The 20,798-nt window shown below is 61.5% G+C and overlaps 3 protein-coding genes across 14 annotated transcripts; 2 read left to right on the top strand and 1 right to left on the bottom strand.

Moving 5' to 3' along the window:
• Positions 1–194: 194 nt before the first annotated feature.
• CCHCR1 (coiled-coil alpha-helical rod protein 1) lies at positions 195–14,528 on the bottom strand. Of its 9 annotated transcripts, none has more exons than XM_066254194.1 (18): positions 14,406–14,528; positions 13,340–13,406; positions 13,048–13,261; positions 10,207–10,510; positions 7,935–8,098; positions 7,700–7,835; positions 7,305–7,415; positions 7,002–7,190; positions 6,511–6,621; positions 6,302–6,408; positions 2,809–2,921; positions 2,582–2,627; positions 2,331–2,464; positions 2,024–2,212; positions 1,806–1,907; positions 938–1,089; positions 678–846; positions 195–468 (listed from the first exon to the last, which is right to left on the bottom strand). In XM_066254194.1, exons 2-18 carry the CDS (start codon positions 13,353–13,355, stop codon positions 383–385), a joined length of 2,343 nt encoding a protein of 780 aa, XP_066110291.1. In that variant the 5' UTR covers positions 13,356–13,406; positions 14,406–14,528; the 3' UTR covers positions 195–382. The 9 variants fall into 9 exon arrangements, with proteins under 9 accessions (XP_066110291.1, XP_066110288.1, XP_066110289.1 ...); XM_066254191.1 differs by lacking the exon at positions 14,406–14,528 and adding an exon at positions 13,695–14,037 and having other exon boundaries at positions 678–807; positions 1,801–1,907; XM_066254192.1 differs by lacking the exon at positions 14,406–14,528 and adding an exon at positions 13,695–14,036 and having other exon boundaries at positions 678–804; positions 1,801–1,907.
• LOC136321097 (ice nucleation protein InaU-like) lies at positions 711–6,247 on the top strand. 4 transcript variants are annotated; one of them, XR_010728402.1, is made up of 4 exons: positions 711–841; positions 1,409–1,491; positions 4,575–4,626; positions 4,760–6,247. XR_010728402.1 is itself a non-coding variant. In XM_066254196.1 (2 exons), the coding sequence occupies exon 1, from the start codon at positions 3,016–3,018 to the stop codon at positions 4,246–4,248; it is 1,233 nt and encodes a 410-aa protein (XP_066110293.1). In that variant the 5' UTR covers positions 2,932–3,015; the 3' UTR covers positions 4,249–4,626; positions 4,760–6,247. The 4 variants fall into 4 exon arrangements, 1 of the variants encoding a protein (XP_066110293.1); XR_010728401.1 differs by lacking the exon at positions 711–841 and having other exon boundaries at positions 1,100–1,491; XR_010728400.1 differs by lacking the exons at positions 711–841; positions 4,575–4,626 and having other exon boundaries at positions 1,100–1,438.
• Positions 14,529–14,809: 281 nt separating the features above from the next.
• TCF19 (transcription factor 19) lies at positions 14,810–18,985 on the top strand. The gene is made up of 4 exons (XM_066252878.1): positions 14,810–14,966; positions 15,342–15,861; positions 17,525–18,077; positions 18,652–18,985. Exons 2-4 carry the CDS (start codon positions 15,624–15,626, stop codon positions 18,659–18,661), a joined length of 801 nt encoding a protein of 266 aa, XP_066108975.1. The 5' UTR covers positions 14,810–14,966; positions 15,342–15,623; the 3' UTR covers positions 18,662–18,985.
• The last annotated feature ends 1,813 nt before the right edge of the window (positions 18,986–20,798 follow it).

The raw sequence follows: 20,798 nt of genomic DNA, 5'->3' as shown, positions 1-20,798 counted from the left end.
TTTCCCTCAGTCAGGGCACACGTACGTAGGAGTCAACCAGTGGTGCACAGACAAGGGGAACAAGCGACCCATGTTTCTCTCCGTTCCGTCCTCTAAGAGAAACTGAACTAGAGAGAGCAGTGTGGACCTGCCCCCACACTTCCCGAGAGGCGCTGCCCAGAAGTCCTGTTTCCAGAGACAGGCCCAAGCGCTGCCTCCTACCAGTCATCTTTATTGAGCCACAGAATTCACAGACATCTTGGTGGCTGGCGTCCCCGAGGGCAGACCCCCCCCCAAAACCTCACCCCACTTCTCCACGGTCTTCCTGGACCGTGAGGACCCCCTTGAGCTCGCAGGCGCCCCAAGCCCGGGCTGCTCAGTGGTGCCCGGGAGACGGGGTGGTCTAGCTGTCTCCTGGAGAAATAGCTTCCTCTTTGGAAATGGCCTCACTCAGGCCGTGCAGGTCATCAAGCAGGACAGAGAGGGACCCTGGGAAAGAAGACCCCGAGGGGGAGGAGCTGAACAGCGCTGCCACGGACAGGGGTGAGGAGGGGGGCGGCTCTGGGGACAAGTGGGCACGGGTCAAGGGGGCCGAGGCCTCCAAGGCTCACAAGAGAACAAGGTTCGTGCACTCGAGTGTGTCTGGGGCAGGGGTTCCGGAAGTGCCCAGACCTGTCTCCTCCTACTCAGACCATTACCTTTGACGGACTTCCTGGGGGAGAGGGCCGCTGCTGGAGGCCCAGGCGCTGCGGGCCCTGCCGGCCCGGGGCCGGGCTGCACAGAGCTCCCCTTGCCCAGGGGCGGAAGGACTGCCAACAGCCGCTGCTGCTTGTAACGGGAGAGGAGACCCTCCTGCTGCAAGGTGGCCTGGGAAGGAGAGGGTTAACCGCCGCCGAGCGGGCGGAGCCGCCCCTCCCCCTCCACACCTCCGCCCCCGCTGCCGGCTGGAGGCCCCTACCAGCATGAGGTTCTTGTCGCGCTCCAGCTCCTGGAGGCGCTGGGCCAGGCGCAGGCCCTCCTCCTTCCGGGCCTCCTCCTGCAGGCGCCGGAGCTCCTGGTTCCGCTCCTTTTCCCGGACCGCCTTGCGCTGGATCTGGCGCAGGGACACCACTGCGGGGAGCCGGGCGCAGAGGGGCGGGTGTGGGCAGCTGTGGGCAGCCCAGGGACAGCCAGGCCCCCTGAAAACGGGGCTGGAACGATGGGCGGGACTGCAGGTGCCCAGCTCCCTGAGGGTCTCCTCCGTCCTGTCCTGTCCTGTCCCGTCCCGGGGAGACCTGTGGGCCGGCAGCCCCTCCCCCACACCGCCCCTTCCTGGGACCCCTCAGGAGAGGCCTGGACAGGAACTGGTTATCAGGTCTTGTGCAAATAATGTTCATTTTTCAAGTGTGACATCAGTACTGAGGTTACAAGAGGATTTTCCCCTTCGTAGGAGATGCAGGTCAACAGTCACGTTTGTAATGTAAGTAATTGCACTGAAACGTCTAAGTGGCTCTGTGTCAAGACAGCGAGCAGGTGTGGTCAGAGAAGACATGGGTGTGAACACGCATTTTTCTCACGTGCTGAGGGTCTGAAACTTGTCCTAATAATTGGGGTAATCGTCAGTCACTGGGAGATGGGCAGATGGCAGGCGCCTTTGCGGAGGGGGCGACTGGGAGGCGCCCGGGCTGGGCGCTGGCTCCCTGGGTGTTCGCCCCTGAGAATTCGGCTGTGCCAGGCCCTGTAACTTCATCACCTGCACACTCCAGAGAGAGCTGTACAAAGTCTCTGATAACCTGTGTCGCCACTTCCTCCTCCCTGGAAGCCCCGTGCGCCCCGGCAGACCTCACCAGCCTTGGCGTGCTCCCTCCGAGCCTCATTCAGCCTCCTTTCTGTTTCCAGCAGCTGTTCCCGCAGCCGGGACTCCACTTCAGCCACCTTCTCCTGCAGGGCTAGGGAGAAGGTGCTCAAGGGAGTCAGGGAGCCCCAACCTGCGGCCCACGAGGGGGGGGGGGTGTCAGGGAGCCCAGCCCCACGGCCCGCCTCCAGGCCCATTGCCCCTGCACACCTTGCCCGTAGCTCTCCTGCTGCTGGGTCAGCTCCTGCCGCAGGCTGGCAGCCTCCTCTGTGCTCTCCTGCTGACCCTGGCGAGCCGCTTCCAGCTGCAGCCCCACACTGGCCAGGGACTCCTGGGTCCGCTGCAGCTCCTGCTCCAGCTGCTGGGCCACCTCACTCAGCTGCTGCCGCTCCGCCTCACCTGTGAACGCGCGAGCTTGTCTGGGTCCCTCCGCGCGCTAGACCCCAGCTCTTCTGGCCTCCTCTCCCTCCGCACCGCACCGGCTGGGGATGGGGATGGGGGGCCTGGACCAGCCTACCTTGCTCCCGGGCGCGGCCCACCTCCTGCTGGATGAGGTGGGCGCTCAGCTGCAGCTCCGCGTCCAGGCGATTCCGTTCTTCCCGCAGCTGCTCCAGCTCGAGGCTCACTTCGGCCGGCGGGGGTGGGGGGCAGCTGAGGCAGGGCAGGGAGTCACCCAGCGGCCCCATCCCTCCTGGGTCCCAGCATGCAATCCCTCAAAGCCACACCACCATCCCCCCATCCACGTCCGCGTGCATGCGGGAACTTCACCTCTCCTGGCGCAGCTGAGCAAGGGCCAGTTTCCGAGCCATCAGGCCTGGGGGGGGGGGGGCAATAGAGACCAGTGTGAGTGTGAGTGTGAGTGTGTGAGCGTGAGAAGGGGGGAGGGGATGCACAGGGGGAGGGGAACAAGGGCGGACTGCCGAGAAGGCAGGAGGATGGACATGGGCAAGGAGAGCTGGGGGCCGGGGCACCTGGTCGGGCAGCCCCCTGCTCACCCTGAATGGTGTGGACTTTGCGGACGGCATAGCTGACTCGGCTGCTGAGGCTGGGCAGCTGGGCTGCGGCCTGCTCCACCCCGGCCACGGTGTTCTGGAGCCAGGTCTGAAAGCTGGACAGGTACAGGCTGCTGACCCTTCAATCCCACCCCGCTCCTGGGAGGACTGGAGCTGCTGTGCAGGGACAGCACCCTGCACCTGTCCTGCATGGATGTGGGGACACAGGGAGGGGACAGCACCCTGCACCTGTCCTGCATGGATGTGGGGACACAGGGAGGGGACAGCACCCTCCACCTGTCCTACAGGGACCCAGGGACACAAGGAGAGGACAGCACCCTGCACCTGTCCTACAGGGACCCAGGGACACAAGAAGGGGACAGCACCCTCCACCTGTCCTGCAGGAACCCAGGAACACTAGGAGGGGACAGCACCCTCCACCTGTCCTACAGGGACCCAGGAACACTAGGAGGGGACAGAACCCTGCACCTGTCCTACAGGAACCCGGGGACACAAGGAGGGGACAGCACTGCCCACCTGTCCTGCAGGAACCCAGGGACACAAGAAGGGGACAGCACCCTCCACCTGTCCTCCAGGAACCCAGGGACACAAGGAGAGGACAGCACCCTCCACCTGTCCTGCAGGGACCCGGGGACACAGGGAGGGGACAGCACCCTCCACCTGTCCTACAGGAACCCAGGGACACAGGGAGGGGACAGCACCCTCCACCTGTCCTACAGGAACCCAGGGACACAGGGAGGGGACAGCACTGCCCACCTGTCCTACAGGAACCCGGGGACACAGGGAGGGGACAGCACCCTCCACCTGTCCTGCAGGAACCCAGGGACACAGGGAGGGGACAGCACTGCCCACCTGTCCTACAGGAACCCAGGGACACAGGGAGGGGACAGCACTGCCCACCGGTCCTGCAGGGACGCAGGGAGGGGACAGCACCCTCCACCTGTCCTGCAGGAACCCAGGGACACAAGGAGGGGACAGCACCCTGCACCTGTCCTGCAGGGACCCGGGGACACAGGGAGGGGACAGCACTGCCCCCGGTCCTGCAGGAACCCGGGGACACAGGGAGGGGACAACACTGCCCACCTGTCCTACAGGAACCCAGGGACACAGGGAGGGGACAGCACTGCCCACCTGTCCTGCAGGGACGCAGGGAGGGGACAGCACCCTGCATCTGTCCTGCAGGAACCCGGGGACACAAGGAGGGGACAGCACCCTGCACCTGTCCTGCAGGGACCCGGGGACACAGGGAGGGGACAGCACTGCCCACCTGTCCTGCAGGGACCCGGGGACGCAGGGAGGGGACAGCACTGCCCACCTGTCCTGCAGGGACCCGGGGACACAGGGAGGGGACAGCACTGCCCACCTGTCCTACAGGGACCCGGGGACGCAGGGAAGGGGTCGCAGAGGGAGGAAAAAAGGTGAAGCGGCCACGTCCGGGCTCCCCAGCTGACAGAGGAAAATCTGAGGGTATAGGAGGCCCTTTTCTACCATCAGATAAGCATGATCCAGTCGCTCCGAAGAGCGCAGTGACCCTGGTCCCCAGCCTACGGTCACCTTCTCTGGCCCCAGCAGTAAAGCCACGATGTCCACGGAGCACACCCTGCCTGGCCCAGACCCCACAGTGAGGGCGGAGCACACCCTGCCTGGCCCAGACCCCACAGTGAGGGCGGAGCAGAAGCGGTTCTGCGGTGCCAGGCTGAGTGCCCGCAGCGGGCTCACCTCTAGCTGACTGACTCTCCCACCTGCAGGCCCCTGGACACCTCTCCAGGCCCGGGCTCTCGCACGTGTGCCATGTTCGGGGTATGTGAACATATGTGCCCTTTTCTAAGGAGCAGAACTCGCGGCCTCCCTCACTCTTCTAAGGGGCCCTTGCCCAAATACAGCAGCAGTGAGTGTGTCCCTTTATGTGTGAGACCAGTTCTCCCTCCCCCAGGTCCCAGACCAGTGAAGGCCAGGTGCATCACCGCAGCAGCAGCTGTGCCCCAGCCCAGAGGAGACCAGCCAGGCCCAGGGGACCAGCGTGGCTCCCCAGTCCCCCTGCCTGAAGGCCCGGGGGGGGGGGGCAGCACCACCCAGGGGCAGGACTGGGATTCCCCAGGGAGACCCTCTTCCCAACAGAAAAACAAGCTCTCCACAAAGGCACAGCGGAGACCACTTCCACCTGAAAACTGTCTGGGTGACTCCAGCACCCTCTGTGACTCTTGTTAAAGCCACTTCCTGAGGTCTCCACGCCACTCGGAGACGAACAAACCTGCCACGGACGGCACCTGGGACTTCCCAGCCATCAGCCACCAGCAGGACCCGTCCCGGGGTCCCCAGGGAGAAAACCCTGTCCCAGGTTCTGTTCTCCTGCAGGCAGGAGCGTGTACCAAGAACTGAACTGGGCGGGGTGTTGTCGTAACTAGAGCGACTCTCACTCCAGGCGTTTGAAATCCTCCCTCAGTTTTAAAGTTCAGTTAGTCCCCAGGGTACAAGCCCAACAGAAGGGGTGGCGGGCAAGGCCCAGCTGTGTCGGGGTAGTTTTGTGACCCATCACGGAGAGCCCAAGCCCCAGTGGACATTCACAGAGCACAGGTGACAGGCGGCTAAGAGCTCCACTCAGACAGGAACCCACATCCGGAGGCAGGGGGCGCTGCCAGCACAGGGAAGCCTGTTTCTCCTTAGCAGTCTTTCTAAAGGTTACAAGGAGTCGGGAAGGAACCGCCAAGGAACATGGTCTGAGACACAGGCTTGCAGTTAAGAAAGAAACCGTCAGCCTGCCCAGGCAGTGGCGCAGTGGATAGAGCATCGGACTGGGACGCAGAGGACCCAGGTTCGAGACCCCAAGGTCGCCAGCTTGAGCGCGAGCTCATCTGGTTTGAGCAAAGCTCACCAGCTTGGACCCAAGGTCACTGCTTTGAGCAAAGGGTCACTCGGTCTGCTGAAGGCCCACAGTCAAGGCACATATGAGAAAGCAATTAATGAACTAAGGTGTCGCAACGAAAAACCAATGTTTGATGCTTCTCATCTCTCTCCATTCCTATCCGTCCCTATCTAACCCTCTCTCTGAAAAAAAAAAATAGAAACCATCATATTTTAGATAGAAAAAAAAAAATCGAAAAGCCGATGACGTGTGTCCCACTTTAAAATAAACAATTTTTTCCCAACTAATCAGGGCACGGCTGTCAAGTTTTTGAAGCAAAGGGAAGAACTGCCCACAGTCCCCGTCCTCGAACAGCTGGGAAGGGGGCCCTCCCAGTGTCAGGCTGCTACTGGACCAAATGGGGGGCCTGCCTCCCCTCCGGCCAAACACGCAGTGGGGTCAGAGTGACCCGGGGCGAACGTGGAGGCGGCTCCCGCCCCCCAGCCCTGTGTCCCGGGGGCTAGCTCTCCAGCTGCTCTTGCTTGAGGCTCTTCCACTCCAAAGGGCCAGGGAGGCTGAGGAAGCAGAAATCCTACCCCGCCCCCGCCCCACCCTGCGCCCCGTCCCAGACACCTGCCCACGGCGCTGGCCACGAGCTTCAGCTGCTGCTGGATCTCCACTGTCTGCTGCTGCCCCCGGCGCCAGGCCTCCTGGGCACGGCTCAGCTCCACCTGCAGGGCCTGAGAAGGAGCCAGTAAAGAGACGGGTCCCTTCTGGGGCCCTGGCCCAGGGACCGGGGCTTTCCCAGCGCTCCCTTCACCCCCGCCTGCCCAGACGCGGACCTTGGCGCCTATCCGCTCCACCTCCACCTGTGCAGTTCTGTCCTCCAGGGAGCGCTGCAGGATGGCCTGCTCCTGGCTCTGGGCCGCGGCTCTCTCCTGAAGCTCGGCCACCTGGGGCGGGGGCGGAAGTGAGGGGCGGCAGGGCGGGGCCGCTGACAGCGCCAGGCAGGGGGACAAGAAGCCTGGGCTCCCCGGAGTGCAGTCTGAGTCCAAGTCTCCTGCCAGAAGCATGTCCCGGGGCAGGCCCACCCTGCCTGAGAATGCTGGCCCCTAGTCTGTCAGCCCTCCTTCACAGCACACACCACTACGTGGAGTTCCGTTTGTTACCTAAGCGTCTGCTCGCCGGTTGTGTCTGCTCCAGAGCCTAAGCCCTGTCTGTCTGTCTGTCTGTCTGTCTGTCAGGCCGTCCCCAGCACGCGGCAGTATGAACGCAGCCCCGAGGACGTAAAGAGCAAGGACGGGGAGAATGCGGGAAGGAGGAGCGCCGGCACCTGTCCCTTCAGCTGCTGCACGCAGGCCCCGTGCTCCAGCTCCTGCGCCTTCAGCTGCACCATGAGGGAGAAGACCTTCTCCCGCCAGCGCGTCAGCAGGGACTGGCCCTTCCCGGGAAGCTCGGGCTCCCGGGACTCGGACGGCGGGAGCTGCAAGTGGAGGAGGTCGCATCTTGGCTTTCCTCCGTGCTGCCCAGGCAACAGAAGAGGGGTGCAGGGAGGGAAGCTCCCTGCCGGAGTCCCGCCCAGCCCCCCCCCCCCCCGCACCTGCCCCGCCCCCACAGGCAGGCTGGGCACGCTCACCTTCCGGCCCAGCTCCTGCTCCTGCATGGAGAGGATGTGCGTGAGGCTCTGCACGCGCACCTGCAGCAGCTCCGCAGTCCTGCGCTGGCCGTCCTGGTCCTCCTGGAGGTGCTGCCAGCAAGACAGGGCGGACAGCGGCTAGTCTGCGCCCCCTCTTCCGGCCCCGCACAGGGGCGGCCTGTCTGCGCCCCCCTCTCCGGCCCCACCCGCACAGGGGCGGCCTGTCTGCGCCCCCTCTCTCCCGGCCCCGCACAGGGGCGGCCTGTCTGCGCCCCCTCTCTCCCGGCCCGCACAGGGGCGGCCTGTCTGCGCCCCCCCTCTCCCGGCCCCGCACAGGGGCGGCCTGTCTGCGCCCCCCCTCTCCGGGCCCCGCACAGGGGCAGCCTACAGCTCACCTGCACCGTCTCTAGAAGCTCCTGCCGCTGCGACTCCCACGTCTGGCTGCGGACCTCGGGAGAGATGTGCTCCCCCACATAGCTCCTTAGGTTTTTGACCAAGGTCACCTGGACCTCCAAGTCCTGCTGGGCCTTGCTAGGATGGGGGTGGGAACAGGGTGCTGGCAGTGGGGCACCTTGCAGGCCGGCCCCGCCCGCCCACCAACTGCTGGGCCCCTGTCCCCCCCCCACCTACCCCAGCTGGTCCCGCAGCAGCTCGGCCTCCTTCTGGGCCGCGGCCAGCTCCTGGGCTTCCCGGTCCCTCCTGGCTTCCAGGCTGCTCAGAGCCTGCTCCAAGCCCTCAGCTTTGCTGGTCAAACTGGAAAGAGCCTCTTGGTGAGCCCGGGTCAAGGAAGACAGCTGTGGAGAGAGGGGGCTCAGCAGGGGCCAGCGCACCCCTACATCTGGGCAAATCTCCCCCTCCAGCTTCCTGTGACCTTAGACAACAGCCCAGCACACGGCCCAACCGGCCGCCAGTGCACAGCAAGTGGGGACCATCTCAAGAGACGTACGCCCCCTCGCGCTCCAACTCATCAGCGTTCCTGCCAGGTCTCCCGCAAATCCTCTCTTCCCCTCTCTCCCCCTCCTGCCACCAGCCTCAGGGGGGCCACCCTCACCTCTGACCCTGCCAGCGGCAACAGCCCCCTGACCAGCCCTCAAAATCCTGCAGTGGCTCCCTTGGCATCCAAGCAAAGCCAGCCTCTTCCCTCTGTCTGCACAGCCCCCTCCCCCAGCACACCCAGCCTCTTCCCTCTGTCTGCACAGCCCCCTCCCCCAGCCTTGGCCTAGGCAGCTTCTCTGAGCCCGCCTCCTTCAGACTCCAGGCCACCTCCTCTGGAAGGCCTCCCGGGGCCCTCCAGTCCCGACCAACCACTGTCCTGACCCCGCTGTCCTGCAGCCTGTTCCTGCCCCTCCCACTCTTGTCCCCACCCAAGGGGAAGCTCTAGGGAGGCCAGAACCTGGCCCTTTTCTTGCTGCACCTCTCGGTGGTGGTGTCGGGGACACTGAGGGAGTCCAGGACAGACGGGAAGGAGGGAACGTGGCCACCCTCATCTCCAGCCTGTGCCCCTCCACCCTGTTTCTATACCAGTCAGAGCGATCTCTCTGGACAAGAGCCACAGGCCTGGTCCTGTCATGCCCTGCTGTACACCCTTCCCGCTTGCTCACTGTTCTCAAGATCGAGTCCTGAATGGGCCCGCAGCCTCGCAGTGCGCACCAACCACAGCCACGCAGCCTCGCGGTGCGCACCAACCACAGCCACGCAGCCTCGCGGTGCGCACCAACCACAGCCCCGCAGCCTCGCGGTGCGCACCAACCACAGCCCCGCAGCCTCGCTGTGCGCACCAACCACAGCCCCGCAGCCTCGCTGTGCGCACCAACCACAGCCACGCAGCCTCGCGGTGCGCACCAACCACAGCCACGCAGCCTCGCGGTGCGCACCAACCACAGCCCTGCAGCCTCGCTGTGCGCACCAACCACAGCCACGCAGCCCGTGGCCACGCCCCTCCCGTGGTCCTCCACGCTGCCCTGTGTCACACCCGCTCTCATAGCCACCCCACACGCCTCACTAGCCAATTTCTATTCAGCACAGATGTCAACTTCCCATCCTTAAGCATCTTTCGTGAATCTTAAGGCCACTTATACGTAGGTTTTTGAACCACCTGCTTTGTCCGTTTTCTGACTGGACTGCGGTCTCCCCTGCGGATTTCTAGCACACGTTAAGTTGTAGAGATATCAGCCTCTTCCTGTGGCATGAGCTATAAATACTCTCCCCTCGTTCGTCATTTGTCAACTTTACTTTCATTCTGTCACTTCTAAGTTTAGTGCTTTCGTCAACACACCAGTCCTTCGTTAGTGGCTCTGGCATCTGACTCATGCAAGGTCACAAAGGAATTCACCCAAGTGTCCCCCCAGTGTCGGTATGATCTCATTTAACACGCTGAGTGGTTAGGGCAACTCCCTTCACCCCCCAGCGTAAGGACCCCTGTCCTGCACTGCATCCCCCACGTGCAGTCACCTTCTTGGGATTAAAGCAAGTGCTGAACACCCCCCCACACACTAGGCTGTCAGCGGCCCAGGCGGGCAGTGGCTCGCTCAGGTGCTCACCAGGGACCCGGCTCCCGGCTCTCAGCTCGGGGATGGAAGAGGAAGCTCTGATAAACACTGACCCACTGAACGGTCTCCCCTTCCCAGTCAGCCAGTGCCTCCAGAGCAAAACAGGAAGACAGACTGCTGGCTACTGGAAGGGAAGGGAGAGCGTCCAGTGGGGGGGGGGGGGGGGGTCATCCCAGTCTCGGGAACAAGAGCCATCTGAGTAAGACCACCCACCAAGGTCGCCCTCTTCCCAGGTCATGCTTTTCCACCTTCACCAAACATCTCACCACCCCACAGCTGGGCTCGTGGGGGCCTTGCCTTCCAGGCCTGCTCTCTGCAGGGAAGCTTCCGGCCTTCGCCACGCCCACACTCACCTGCTCCTGGTGCAGCCTCTGAACGTCCTCCAGCTCCCGCTGGGCCGCCTCTTCCAGGTTCTTCCGGACGACCTCGGCCCCAGCCAGGGCGGCGCGCAGGCCCTCGGCCTCAGCCTGGCCGGCCTTCTCTGCTCGCGCCAGGGCCTCCAGCTCCATGGCCTGGGTCTCCAGCTGCATCTTCTGCTGCAGGGAGGTCTCTCGCAGGGCCCGGACCTCCTCCTCGAGCCGCCGCAGCTCCTGCAGCTGCCGCGAGATCAGCTCAGCCTGCTGGCTCAAGGCCTGCGCCCCCTGCAGCTCCACGGACCTTCAGAGACAGGGTAGCACAGGGGAGACCCGTCTCTGGGGCAGAACAGAACAGAAGAAATCCCTCCGCTCCCAGGCGGGGAAATGGGGTGGCGCGGGCGGGGCGGATGTCAGCCTTCCCATCACCGCCATCCTCCATCGAGGTTCTACTAAGCCTGCCGGTCGGTGTATGGGCTCACAGACAGGAAGGCTGGCTGACTTCACGGCACAGGGCGCTCTAGCGGGAGCCGAGTACAGGCCAACGTCTTAACATCAACCGTACCCATCATTAGACCACACGGTCTGGATGGAAGAGGTTGGTAGTTCGTGCAGAGGCTCCTGAATTGATTTAAGGGCAAGAAGTTGAGATGTGGGGAGAGAAAGCTCAGGGCTTCTCTCCATCCGGCGAGGCCGGGCGCTCTGGGCACGGCTCCACACTGAGGCCGTAACCACAGGCTACAGCAGGGGTCCTACAGCAGGGGTCCTACAGCAGTGGAGCAGTGGTCCCCAACCTTTTTTGGGCCACAGACCAGTTTAATGTCAGAAAATATTTTCACGGACCAGCTTTACGGTGGGACGGGTAAATGCACAAAATAAAATTATGTGACCGGCATAAAAACTGTGGTATTTTTAAATATAATTGTCAAACTTACGAGACAAGCATCAGGAGTGAGTGTTAGACAGATGTAACAGAGGGAATCTGGTCATTTTTTAAAAATAAAACATCATTCAGACTTAAATATAAATAAAACGGAAATAATGTAAGTTATTTATTCTTACATTGGGTTGGGGACCACTGGGCTACAGGACTTATTATTTTAATTATTTTTTTTATTTTATATATTGCCTGACCAGGTGGTGGCGCAGTGGATAGAGCCTCGGACTGGGATGTGGAGGACCCAGGTTTGAAACCCCGAGGTCACCATCTTGAGCGCGGGCTTATCTGGCTTGAGCAAGGCTCACCAGCTTGAGCCCAAGGTCGCTGGCTCGAGCAAGGAGTCACTCTGCTGAAGCCCCCAGGTCAAGGCACATATGAGAAATCAATCAATGAACAACTAAGGAACTGCAACAAAGAACTGATGTTTCTCATCTCCCTCCCTTCCTGTCTCTGTCCCTATCTCTCCCTCTCGCTCTCTGTCTCTGCCACACACACACACACACAAAAAGATTTTATATATTGATTTTAGAGAGATGAGAGAGAACAGGTGAGGAGGAGCAAGATGCCTCAACTCATAGTAGTTGCTCCTCCCATGTGCCTGGACCCGGCCAGCCTGGGGTTTTGAACCGGCACCCCAGGTTAATGCTTTATCCACTGTGCCACCATAGATCAGGCTAAAGCCAGAACTGTAGCCTACAGAAACTGTGACCCATAGCTGGCAGCCAAACGAGGGACCGAGAGTCTCCGTCTCCTGACATCCGCTCCAGTGCTCCCCTTTCTCCTTCCTCTTTGACGGGGCCCAGGGCAGGTCCGTCCGCCAGCCCACTCTGGAGCACAGGGCAGAACGACATGCCAGTACACAAGGCAAGACAGGAAACACATCGACAAATAGCATGGCCAGCTCCAATAGCATGTCCACCGCCCCAATGAGTCCGCAGAGCAGAGTACACGGGGCTAGTTTGAACTTCCTCTTGCTTTGTTACGACCAGTTGTTGCTCAATCTGTGTCTTCCCTTGGAATTTTAAATTCCTCTTTCTTTGTTGTTTTTAAATTGAGAAGGGGAATGCAGAGAGACAGACTCCTGCATGCGCCCAACCGGGATCCACCCCACCCCCCACCCACCCCCACCCCCACCCCCACCCCCACCCCCACCCCCACCCCCACCCCCACCCCCACCCCCACCCCCGCATGCCCACCAGGGGGCGATGCTCTGCCCACCTGGGGCTTTGCTCGGTTGCTGGGCAACCGAATAACAAATTGCTCAAAGCAATGAGCCATCGCTGCAGCAGGGGAGGAGGAGGGGCAGTGAGGGGTGCGGTGGGGTGGGTGTGGGGGAGCAGCAAATGGTCTCTTCTCCTGTGTGCCCTGACCAGGAATCAAACCAGGGACTTCCACTCGCCGGGCTGACGCACTACCACTGAGCCAACCGGCCAGGGCCAGGATTTTAAATTCCTTGATATCAAGATTTCTATTTTGGCCTGACCTGTGGTGGCGCAGTGGATAGAGCGTCCACTTGGAAATGCTGAGGTTGCCGGTTCGAAACCCTGGGCTTGCCTGGTCAAGGCACATATGGGAGTTGATGCTTCCAGCTCCTCCCTTCATCTCTCTCTGTCTCTTCTCTCTCTCTCTCTCTCTGTCTCTCCCTCTCCTCTCTAAAATGAATAAATAAAAGATTTTTAAAAAATTTAAAAAAAAAAAAAAAGATTTCTATTTTGTTTGATTATCCCCATCCCTAGCGTCCAGCACGCTCTCATTATTTATGCATTGTAGGCACCAATAGTTGCTATGGAAAAACGAACAAATTATGGAACTAAGGTCTGAAACAGGGCAAGGAATCTATCTCGGTAAAGAAGGGTCACCGGCAAGCAAGCCTGAGGAAACGGTGACAGTGGACGCCCTACCTGCCCCTCCGTCCGGGCTCCTGCCCATCATCACACACATCCCGGTCCCACAGCATCACTTGAGGCCTCCGGTTGTCTGGCCACGTCTCTGACACACCTTGATGGGCCAGGGGTTGGACCAGGGGGCTGTCTGAGAACCACGTGGGAGCCATTCTTGGCATGGTTGGAAGGGGCCGAGCTTGGAAGTGGGACGGGGGAATGAGCCCAGTGGAACCTGAGGAATCACAAGGACAAAGAGGGTCAGTTTCTCAGGGAGAGACAATCACCAGTCCCCTTGCCAGGTCCCACTGACCTGAAGGTCGAAACATCTCTAGGTCATCTGTGGTCTCTAGATTCTGTGTCCAGTCATCTATGTCCCCCTGGACAAGAGGAGAAACAATGGCACTGTATTTAACTTTCAGGCCCGCTTCCCAAGAGAAAGCCCCTAAAAATAACAAAGCCATAACCCTCAAATAACAGTCAGGGCCTCGGGACTCTCCTCTTTCCCTACTTCCCGAAAGAAGTAGGAAATACCCGAACCTCATCTGCTGGACCCCACCGGGTCGCTGCTAGAGCTGATGGCAATAACCGTGGGGTGGGAGGGGATTTCTGGGACAGGCTGAAGGGAGCTCTGACGCTTTACTCGGGACTTTGGGCAGTGGCTTTACCCTCCTCCGCAAGTTTCTCCAGTCTCGGCCATTCCTGGTCGCAGGTGAGAAAGGGGGTGCGCAGTGCAGGGGCTGCGAGCCCCGTCTCCAGAGCCCCATCCGCGGCTCGGCACGGCCTTGGGGACCCCCACCCACACACCAAGCCAGGACCCCTGGGTCCCGGCCCACGCCGGCGCGCGCCCACAGCCTGGACCCACGTGGATGTGGCCGCAGGTCGAGTGGGACGGCTCCCAGGAATCCCGGGATTCCAGGCAGAGCCTAGATCCCCCGGCAGAAAAGCCAGCTTGCTGACATCTCTTCCAAGCTTGCAGCAACCTCCTCTCGGTTTCCGCCTCCTGTCCCTTCCGCGTCCCTTCCTGTCGCCCACCCTGCTCCCTCCCAGAGTCCCAGAGCACAGGGCTCTTCAAGGTCCCCCCTCCCCCAAATTCACCTGTTTCCCCCCCTCCGGGACTCCCGTCGCCCTCCCGCCCCGCACCTACGTCCCCGCGCCCCTGAAGGCATCGCTCTGCTCCCTCGCGCCCGCCGTCCTCCCGGCTGCACGGCCCCTCTCAGCCCTCCACCCCCGACCCCTGCTGGCCTCTGACCACCTCGTGCGACCCTTCACCGGCCCCTGCACCCCTCTGCCCCTATGGACCCCGGAACCCACCCCCCGAACCCCCGCTCTGCCCCTTCCCGCCCCCAACCGACGCTTCTCGAATGCCCCTCCCTCACCTAGCACGAGACCCCCTTAGTCCTTTGGCCACACCCCCTACTCTCGCTCGGGGCCGAACTCCGCCCCTCGCCGCGCCTGCGCAGACCGGCCCGGTGGCGGGCGGCTCAAAATCCTGTTTTCACCACGAATGGGAGCCGGGATGAGGTGCACGCAGGCGCAGTAACGTCCAAAGTCGGGCCCAATGACGACATCAGGTAGCTCCGCGCCCTGCCGGCTCCTCCCAACTCCGGAAACCCGGGAAAACTTCTGAGCTAATCAGAAAAGGCAAGAGGCGGGACAGGGAGCAGCCTGCCAGCTCTGGCCAATGGGACGGAGAAGGTCCAGAAGATAGCCAATCAGAAACGGGTACGGGGGAGGCGGGCCCGCTGGCGCGAAGTTCGTACCCGGGAATGCCGAAGGCGGGGTCGGCGCTGCCCGCGCGCGCGGAGGCCACGCCCCTCCGGGCCCGGCTTTCTCGCTGTCAAACAGCCGCGGAGCGGCAGCCCCGGGGAGCCCGAGGGTCCCGGACGCCGCACAGGCCGGCCCTGCCTGGAGAGACCACTCCGAGACTGCACCGCGAGGTAGACCCGACACTGGGCTGGGGAGGGCAGCGAGAAGGCTGGGTTTGCCTTGCACGGTCTCGGGGAGCCCGGTTTCTGCCCCACCCGGAGAAGCCGGGCAGCCGGGATTTAGACCCAGTTTTCTGGAGAATGCCCATTTGCAGGGAAGCGAGGGGCCGGCCAGAGAGCGAGGGCAGGCGAGCAGCAGGGCTGGCCACTCGGCTAAGCAGGGTCTGGCAGGAAGGAGCTTCTTTTCTCTCGATACAGAGGTGACAAGTTAGTAGGGCAGAGAAGTAGGGGCCCCCCTCTTAAACACAACGAGTTTGCATTCCCCAGAAGCTGCCTAATGGTATGTTGCCTCGCACCGATTGAACGCTCACCGAATTATTTTTGCAGCCTGAGGACCCGGTTCATCTTAAGGTGTCACCGGACCTGTTCGCTTTGGGACTGCGCCAGGACCTTCCCTGAATTTTCCAGCCATTTTTGCATCGCACGCCTAGGATCCTTGCACTCTGCGTGTGCACTGCTCAGGGACGGTGCTCCAAGTTGGAACTGCACAGCGCATAGCTCAAGTGTGCATCAGATGGCAAGTGGACCACGGCCACCGTGCCTGGCCCAGGAGTGGGAACGGTGATGGATCCCTGAAGTGGAAGAGGTGGTGTGGAGCGGGCTCCGCCCATGCTGCCCTGCTTCCAGCTGCTGCGCATAGGGGGTGGCCGGGGCGGTGACCTCTACACGTTCCACCCCCCAAGCGGGGCGGGTTGCACCTATCGCTTGGGCTGCAGGGCCGACCTGTGTGATGTGGCCCTGCGGCCTCAACAGGAGCCCAGTTTCATCTCTGGAGTCCACGCAGAGTTGCACGCTGAGCGCCGGGGTGAGGACTGGAGGGTCAGCGTGGAAGACCGTAGCAGCCAAGGTGAGCCGTGAGCAGTTGGGGGGCTGAAACGATTAAGGGACTCCACAGGGAGCCTGCCTGCCTCCCGAACTCCCTATCAGGTTGGATGGACAAGGGAAGTCCGGACCTTGGTCTTCCCACAGCAGCGTGCAGTGTCAGAAGCTCTCTGCAGGCCCCCGGTCAGCTCACACGGGCTGGAAGGTGGCCCAAGCCTGAGGCAGCATCCGGGAGAGATCAGTGACGTTCTCTGGCCATTTGGGGGCCCAAGCTCAGACCTGACTCCGTCTCCAGACTTGCTGAGGCCCCTTGCTCCCGTCTCAGGGCAGTTATAATAGGTTGGATTATGTTCTAGTGACACGAGCATGTACCTTACTCCCTGACGTGAAGGGGGTCACAGCCAGCCTCAGACCCGTCACCCCTCGTCTCGGGGACTTGGTTTCCCTGACGGTAAACACAGAAGACTTGGTGAGGTGTGTTTGCAGAGTGCGGGAGGGTTAAGTCATTCCAGTAGGAAATATTTATTCAGTGCTCACTATTGAGCCAGGCACTGTCTTAAACACATTGAACGTAGGTGAGCATTGATAGCCCCGTTTTGCAGACAGGGAAAATGAGGCACAAAGACGTGAGCTTGTGCAGGGCCACCAAGCTGGTAAGTGGTGGAGCCAGGATTGGAACGGAGTCTGAGCCGTGCCGACCTGCAGTGGGAGAGGAGAGTGAGCCTGTCTGAGGACTGGGCCTGGGGGGGCAGGGGGGCCATGCCCACCTGCAGTGGGAGAGGAGAGGGAGCCTGTCTGAGGACTGGGCCTGGGGGGGCTGGGGGGCTGGGGGGCCGTGCCCACCTGCAGTGGGAGAGGAGAGTGAGCCTGTCTGAGGACTGGGCCTGGGGGGGCTGGGGGGCCATGCCCACCTGCAGTGGGAGAGGAGAGTGAGCCTGTCTGAGGACTGGGCCTGGGGGGCTGGGGGGCCGTGCCCACCTGCAGTGGGAGAGGAGAGTGAGCCTGTCTGAGGACTGGGCCTGGGGGGGCTGGGGGGCCGTGCCCACCTGCAGTGGGAGAGGAGAGTGAGCCTGTCTGAGGACTGGGCCTGGGGGGGCTGGGGGGCCATGCCCACCTGCAGTGGGAGAGGAGAGTGAGCCTGTCTGAGGACTGGGCCTGGGGGGGCTGGGGGGCTGGGGGGCCGTGCCCACCTGCAGTGGGAGAGGAGAGTGAGCCTGTCTGAGGACTGGGCCTGGGGGGCTGGGGGGGTGGAGGGCCGTGCCGACCTGCAGTGGGAGAGGAGAGAGAGCCTGTCTGAGGACTGGGCCTGGGGGGCTGGGGGGCCGTGCCCACCTGCAGTGGGAGAGGAGAGTGAGCCTGTCTGAGGTCTGGGCCTGGGGGGCTGGGGGGCTGGGAGGCCGTGCCCACCTGCAGTGGGAGAGGAGAGTGAGCCTGTCTGAGGACTGGGCCTCAGCAGAGGGGGGGTGGGGAGGGGGCTGGGGGGGTCTGTTCCCTCCGTGTTCTGTGGACGGGCATAAGAAATAAACTTGTCCCCAGCTCAGGAAGACCTTAACTTCCTGATGTCGCCTGCTGGGGGACCTGGAATGTGAGGGTCTGATGGCGGGTGCCAGGACCCCTCACGTCCCCTCTCCTCACTGATGCTTTGCCTTTGTCCTCCACTTACCTGTCTGGTGCCCCGCCATCTACAGGGACTTTGGTCAACAACGTCCGACTCCCGAGGGGTCACAGGCTGGAGCTGAGCGATGGTGACCTTCTGACCTTTGGCCCTGAAGGGACCCCAGGAACCAGCCCCTCGGAGTTCTACTTCATGTTTCAGCAAGTCCGAGTCAAACCTCAAGATTTTGCTGCCATTACCATCCCACGGTCTAGGGGAGAGGGAGCCAGGGCGGGCTTCCAGCCCATGCTGCCCCCGGAAGGGGCCCCACAGCGCCCCCTCAGCGCCCTGTCCCCTGCCCCGAAGGCCACGCTGATCCTCAACTCCATCGGCAGCCTCAGCAAGCTCCAGCCCCAGCCCCTCACTTTCTCTCGGAGTGGGGGCGCACCGCAGGGCCTGCCTGCTTCCGCTCCCCCCGGGGAAGGGGGGACCGCCCCTTCTAACCCAACCCCAAGAAACCGGAGGAAGTCAGCTCACCGCGTGTTGGCGGAACTGGACGATGAGGGAGAGGCTCCCGAGGGCCCCTCCGCGCTTGGCGAGCCCAGGAAGAGACTCCGGGTAGAGGAGACCCTGCCGGCACCCCGTGGGTAAGTGGAGAGCTCGTCTCCACGTTTCATGCCTTACACTTCCCTTCTAGAGCCTCCGTGTGGGCAGTGGACCGAGACTCGAGGCTGGAATGGCAAGACTTGGGTCAGCTCTGCTAACCAGGCTGACCATCGGTCCAGTGAATCTCTCTGGGTCCACTATCACTATCTCGGGAGAAGTTCTAGGCGTCTACAGGTTTTCAGTGACCCTGGTTTTTGTCACTTTCTTCGGAAATCGACGTGGGCGTGCTCAGAAGTACCCAGGAAGCGTCCCCAGCATGCCCCCTGCAGTGGGGGGCGGGGAGCCCTGTGCAGCCCCGTACTGCTGCCTGCCCCAAGAAGTAGCCAGGGTTCAGTGTGATGGATGTGACGTCTGGTTCTGGGTGGCCTGTGTGGGCTGCGGTACCCAGGCTGCCTGGGAGACTGACTTCCGGTGCCCAGGGTGTCACATGGGCGTCCAGACCTAAGGCCCATGGCAGCAAGGGGCCAGAGGATAGAGCTGGCCCCTCCAGGCCGTGGGTGGACACAGTAGAATGCCAGTGGGTCCTAAGAAGTGCTCCTTCTCTTGCCTCCCCAGGAGGGAATGACTCCAGGGCCAGGGTCCGTTGCTGTGGAGTCAAGGTCTGGACCTGGCCCCGCTGGCCAAGGTGACAGAGACGGCTTCCCACCAAAGCTAATGCCGTCTTCAGGAGCTGCCAGTGAGCTGGGAATCCCTACAGCCCTGACCCTTGCTGTGATGGACACTAGAAGATGTAAGCCCCAGACCCCCAGTGAGTTCTCCACCTGGGTGGCAGCACCGAAGGCATTCTGGGACAACCCAGGGGACGCGCCCTAGGCTCCCTGACGTTGTGGGCAGTCCCTGCCGTCCGTGTTTGTGACCTGGCTTTTCAGAGGTTTATTTCCAAATAAACAATGGATATATTCATTCATCGCTAGGTATTTCTTCATCCTATGAGTCTGATACTCGTTTGCCGTCCAGTTCTTGAGAGTGGACTTGGAAAGGTTTGGGAAACGTGAGTTCTCAGAGGAAGGGGAGGTGAGCGGGAAAAGGCAGAGAAGTACAAGCCTGCTCCCTGGAGCGGCGCAGACTAGACGTGTCCGGGACGGGCTGGAGGTGGGAGACGGGAGAGGAGCCCAGGAACCCAGCAGTCTAGGGTAAAAGCAAACACCCACTGCCCTTAAGATTGGGGAGATGGAACCTGACCAGGCGGTGGCGCAGTGGATAGAGCGTAGGACTGGGACACGGAGGACCCAGGTTCAAAACCCCAAGGTCACCAGCTTGAGCGCGGGCTCTCTGGCTAGAGGTGGGATCATAGACCTGACCCCATAGTATTGAGCCCAGAGGTCGCTGGCTTGAGCAGGGGGGTCACTCGCCCTGCGGGAGCCCTCCGGGTCAAGGCACATATGAGAAAGCAATCAATGAGCAGCTAAGACGCTGCAACGAAGAATTGATGCTTATCTCTCCCTACCTGTCTGTCTGTCCCTATCTGTCCTTCTCTCTGACTGTCAAAATTTAGGTAGATGATGTTCGGTGGGTTTCATGTAGGCGGCAGGACTTTTATAAGCTGTGCAAGAAGCAGCCTACCTCAGATATAGGAGGTTCAGTTCCAAACCACAGTGATAAAATGAGATGTAATCTTTGTACTGGTGGAAGAGCTTGCCTTCCATTTGTAAAAAAACAAACCAAAACCAGAACTGAAGTGCAATACAAGCTATATGTGTACTGCCAGGGGAGAGAACCTGGCAAACCAGCCGGAGCAGGTGCGGGCCGGGTCCTGCGTGGCCCGCCCAGCCCCTCCACGGTGCACCGATCTCCGTCGGTGAGTCCCACACCAAGCCCGGATGCTGTCAAGGCAGCGTGTCCAGTTCTTCCCGGGGAAGCCGAATCGTGATTGATACAGCCTGTGGCAAGCTGTACGTCCACCCCTCTCTGCACTCGTACCTAGCCTTACCAACCCAAGTTTTTGCCACACCAAGGAAACAGTTCCGGAGCTAGGACCCCCACACGGTCGCAGTAGAGCCAGGACTCAAGTGTGAGGGGTCAGCCGAGTCCCTCGTGGGCAGGGTAGGCCAAAACCCTGAACGGAAACCAAGTGAACCCTGGCACCGAGAAAGCACAGGACAGAGCTCCTGACCAGGGTGCCGTGCCCAAGACAGAAGTGTCTAAAGTCTTGATTTCTCAGCATGAGGCCACGGAGGAATTCCAGACTGGAACGGGGAGAGCGTAAATCAGCTCCTGGGGGGACGGGCTCCGCAGTAACCACGCTTGTGGGAGAAAACAAGGCATTCCTCTCAAATCTCCTGAAACCCCACATCATGGGCTCCTAAGACCCAGCTCCTGCCCCTGAGGGCTCTACGAATAAACTTGGGCTCCAGGCTCAGCCCTCCCTGTGACTCGACCAGGCTTGGCCTGTGGCTTCAGGGTCGTCCCTCCCTGACCTTGTGTGAGTCGACCAGGCTTGGCCTGTGGCTTCAGGGTCATTTGGGTCTGTCCAACAGCTATCACTGTCCACTACTGGGTATCCCCCTATAATAGGCCCACCCTTTCAGTAACTAGAGGAGGGTAAAACCAAAGACAGAAGTATCCACCTGCTGTGTCCCAGGCTTCTTTATTTAAAAATCAAAGGGGTATGTGACGGGATTAAAATCAAGAGCATCGCATTGTTGAACTTCACCTTCCCTCCAACCAGCTCCCCAAACTCCCTGCCCCACCCCCACCCCCTT

Source organism: Saccopteryx bilineata, chromosome 1, assembly GCF_036850765.1.
Source record: "Saccopteryx bilineata isolate mSacBil1 chromosome 1, mSacBil1_pri_phased_curated, whole genome shotgun sequence".
Classification (NCBI taxonomy): Eukaryota; Metazoa; Chordata; class Mammalia; order Chiroptera; family Emballonuridae; genus Saccopteryx; species Saccopteryx bilineata.
Note: the sequence above shows the minus strand (reverse complement) of the source record. Positions and strands in the feature narration are given on the sequence as shown.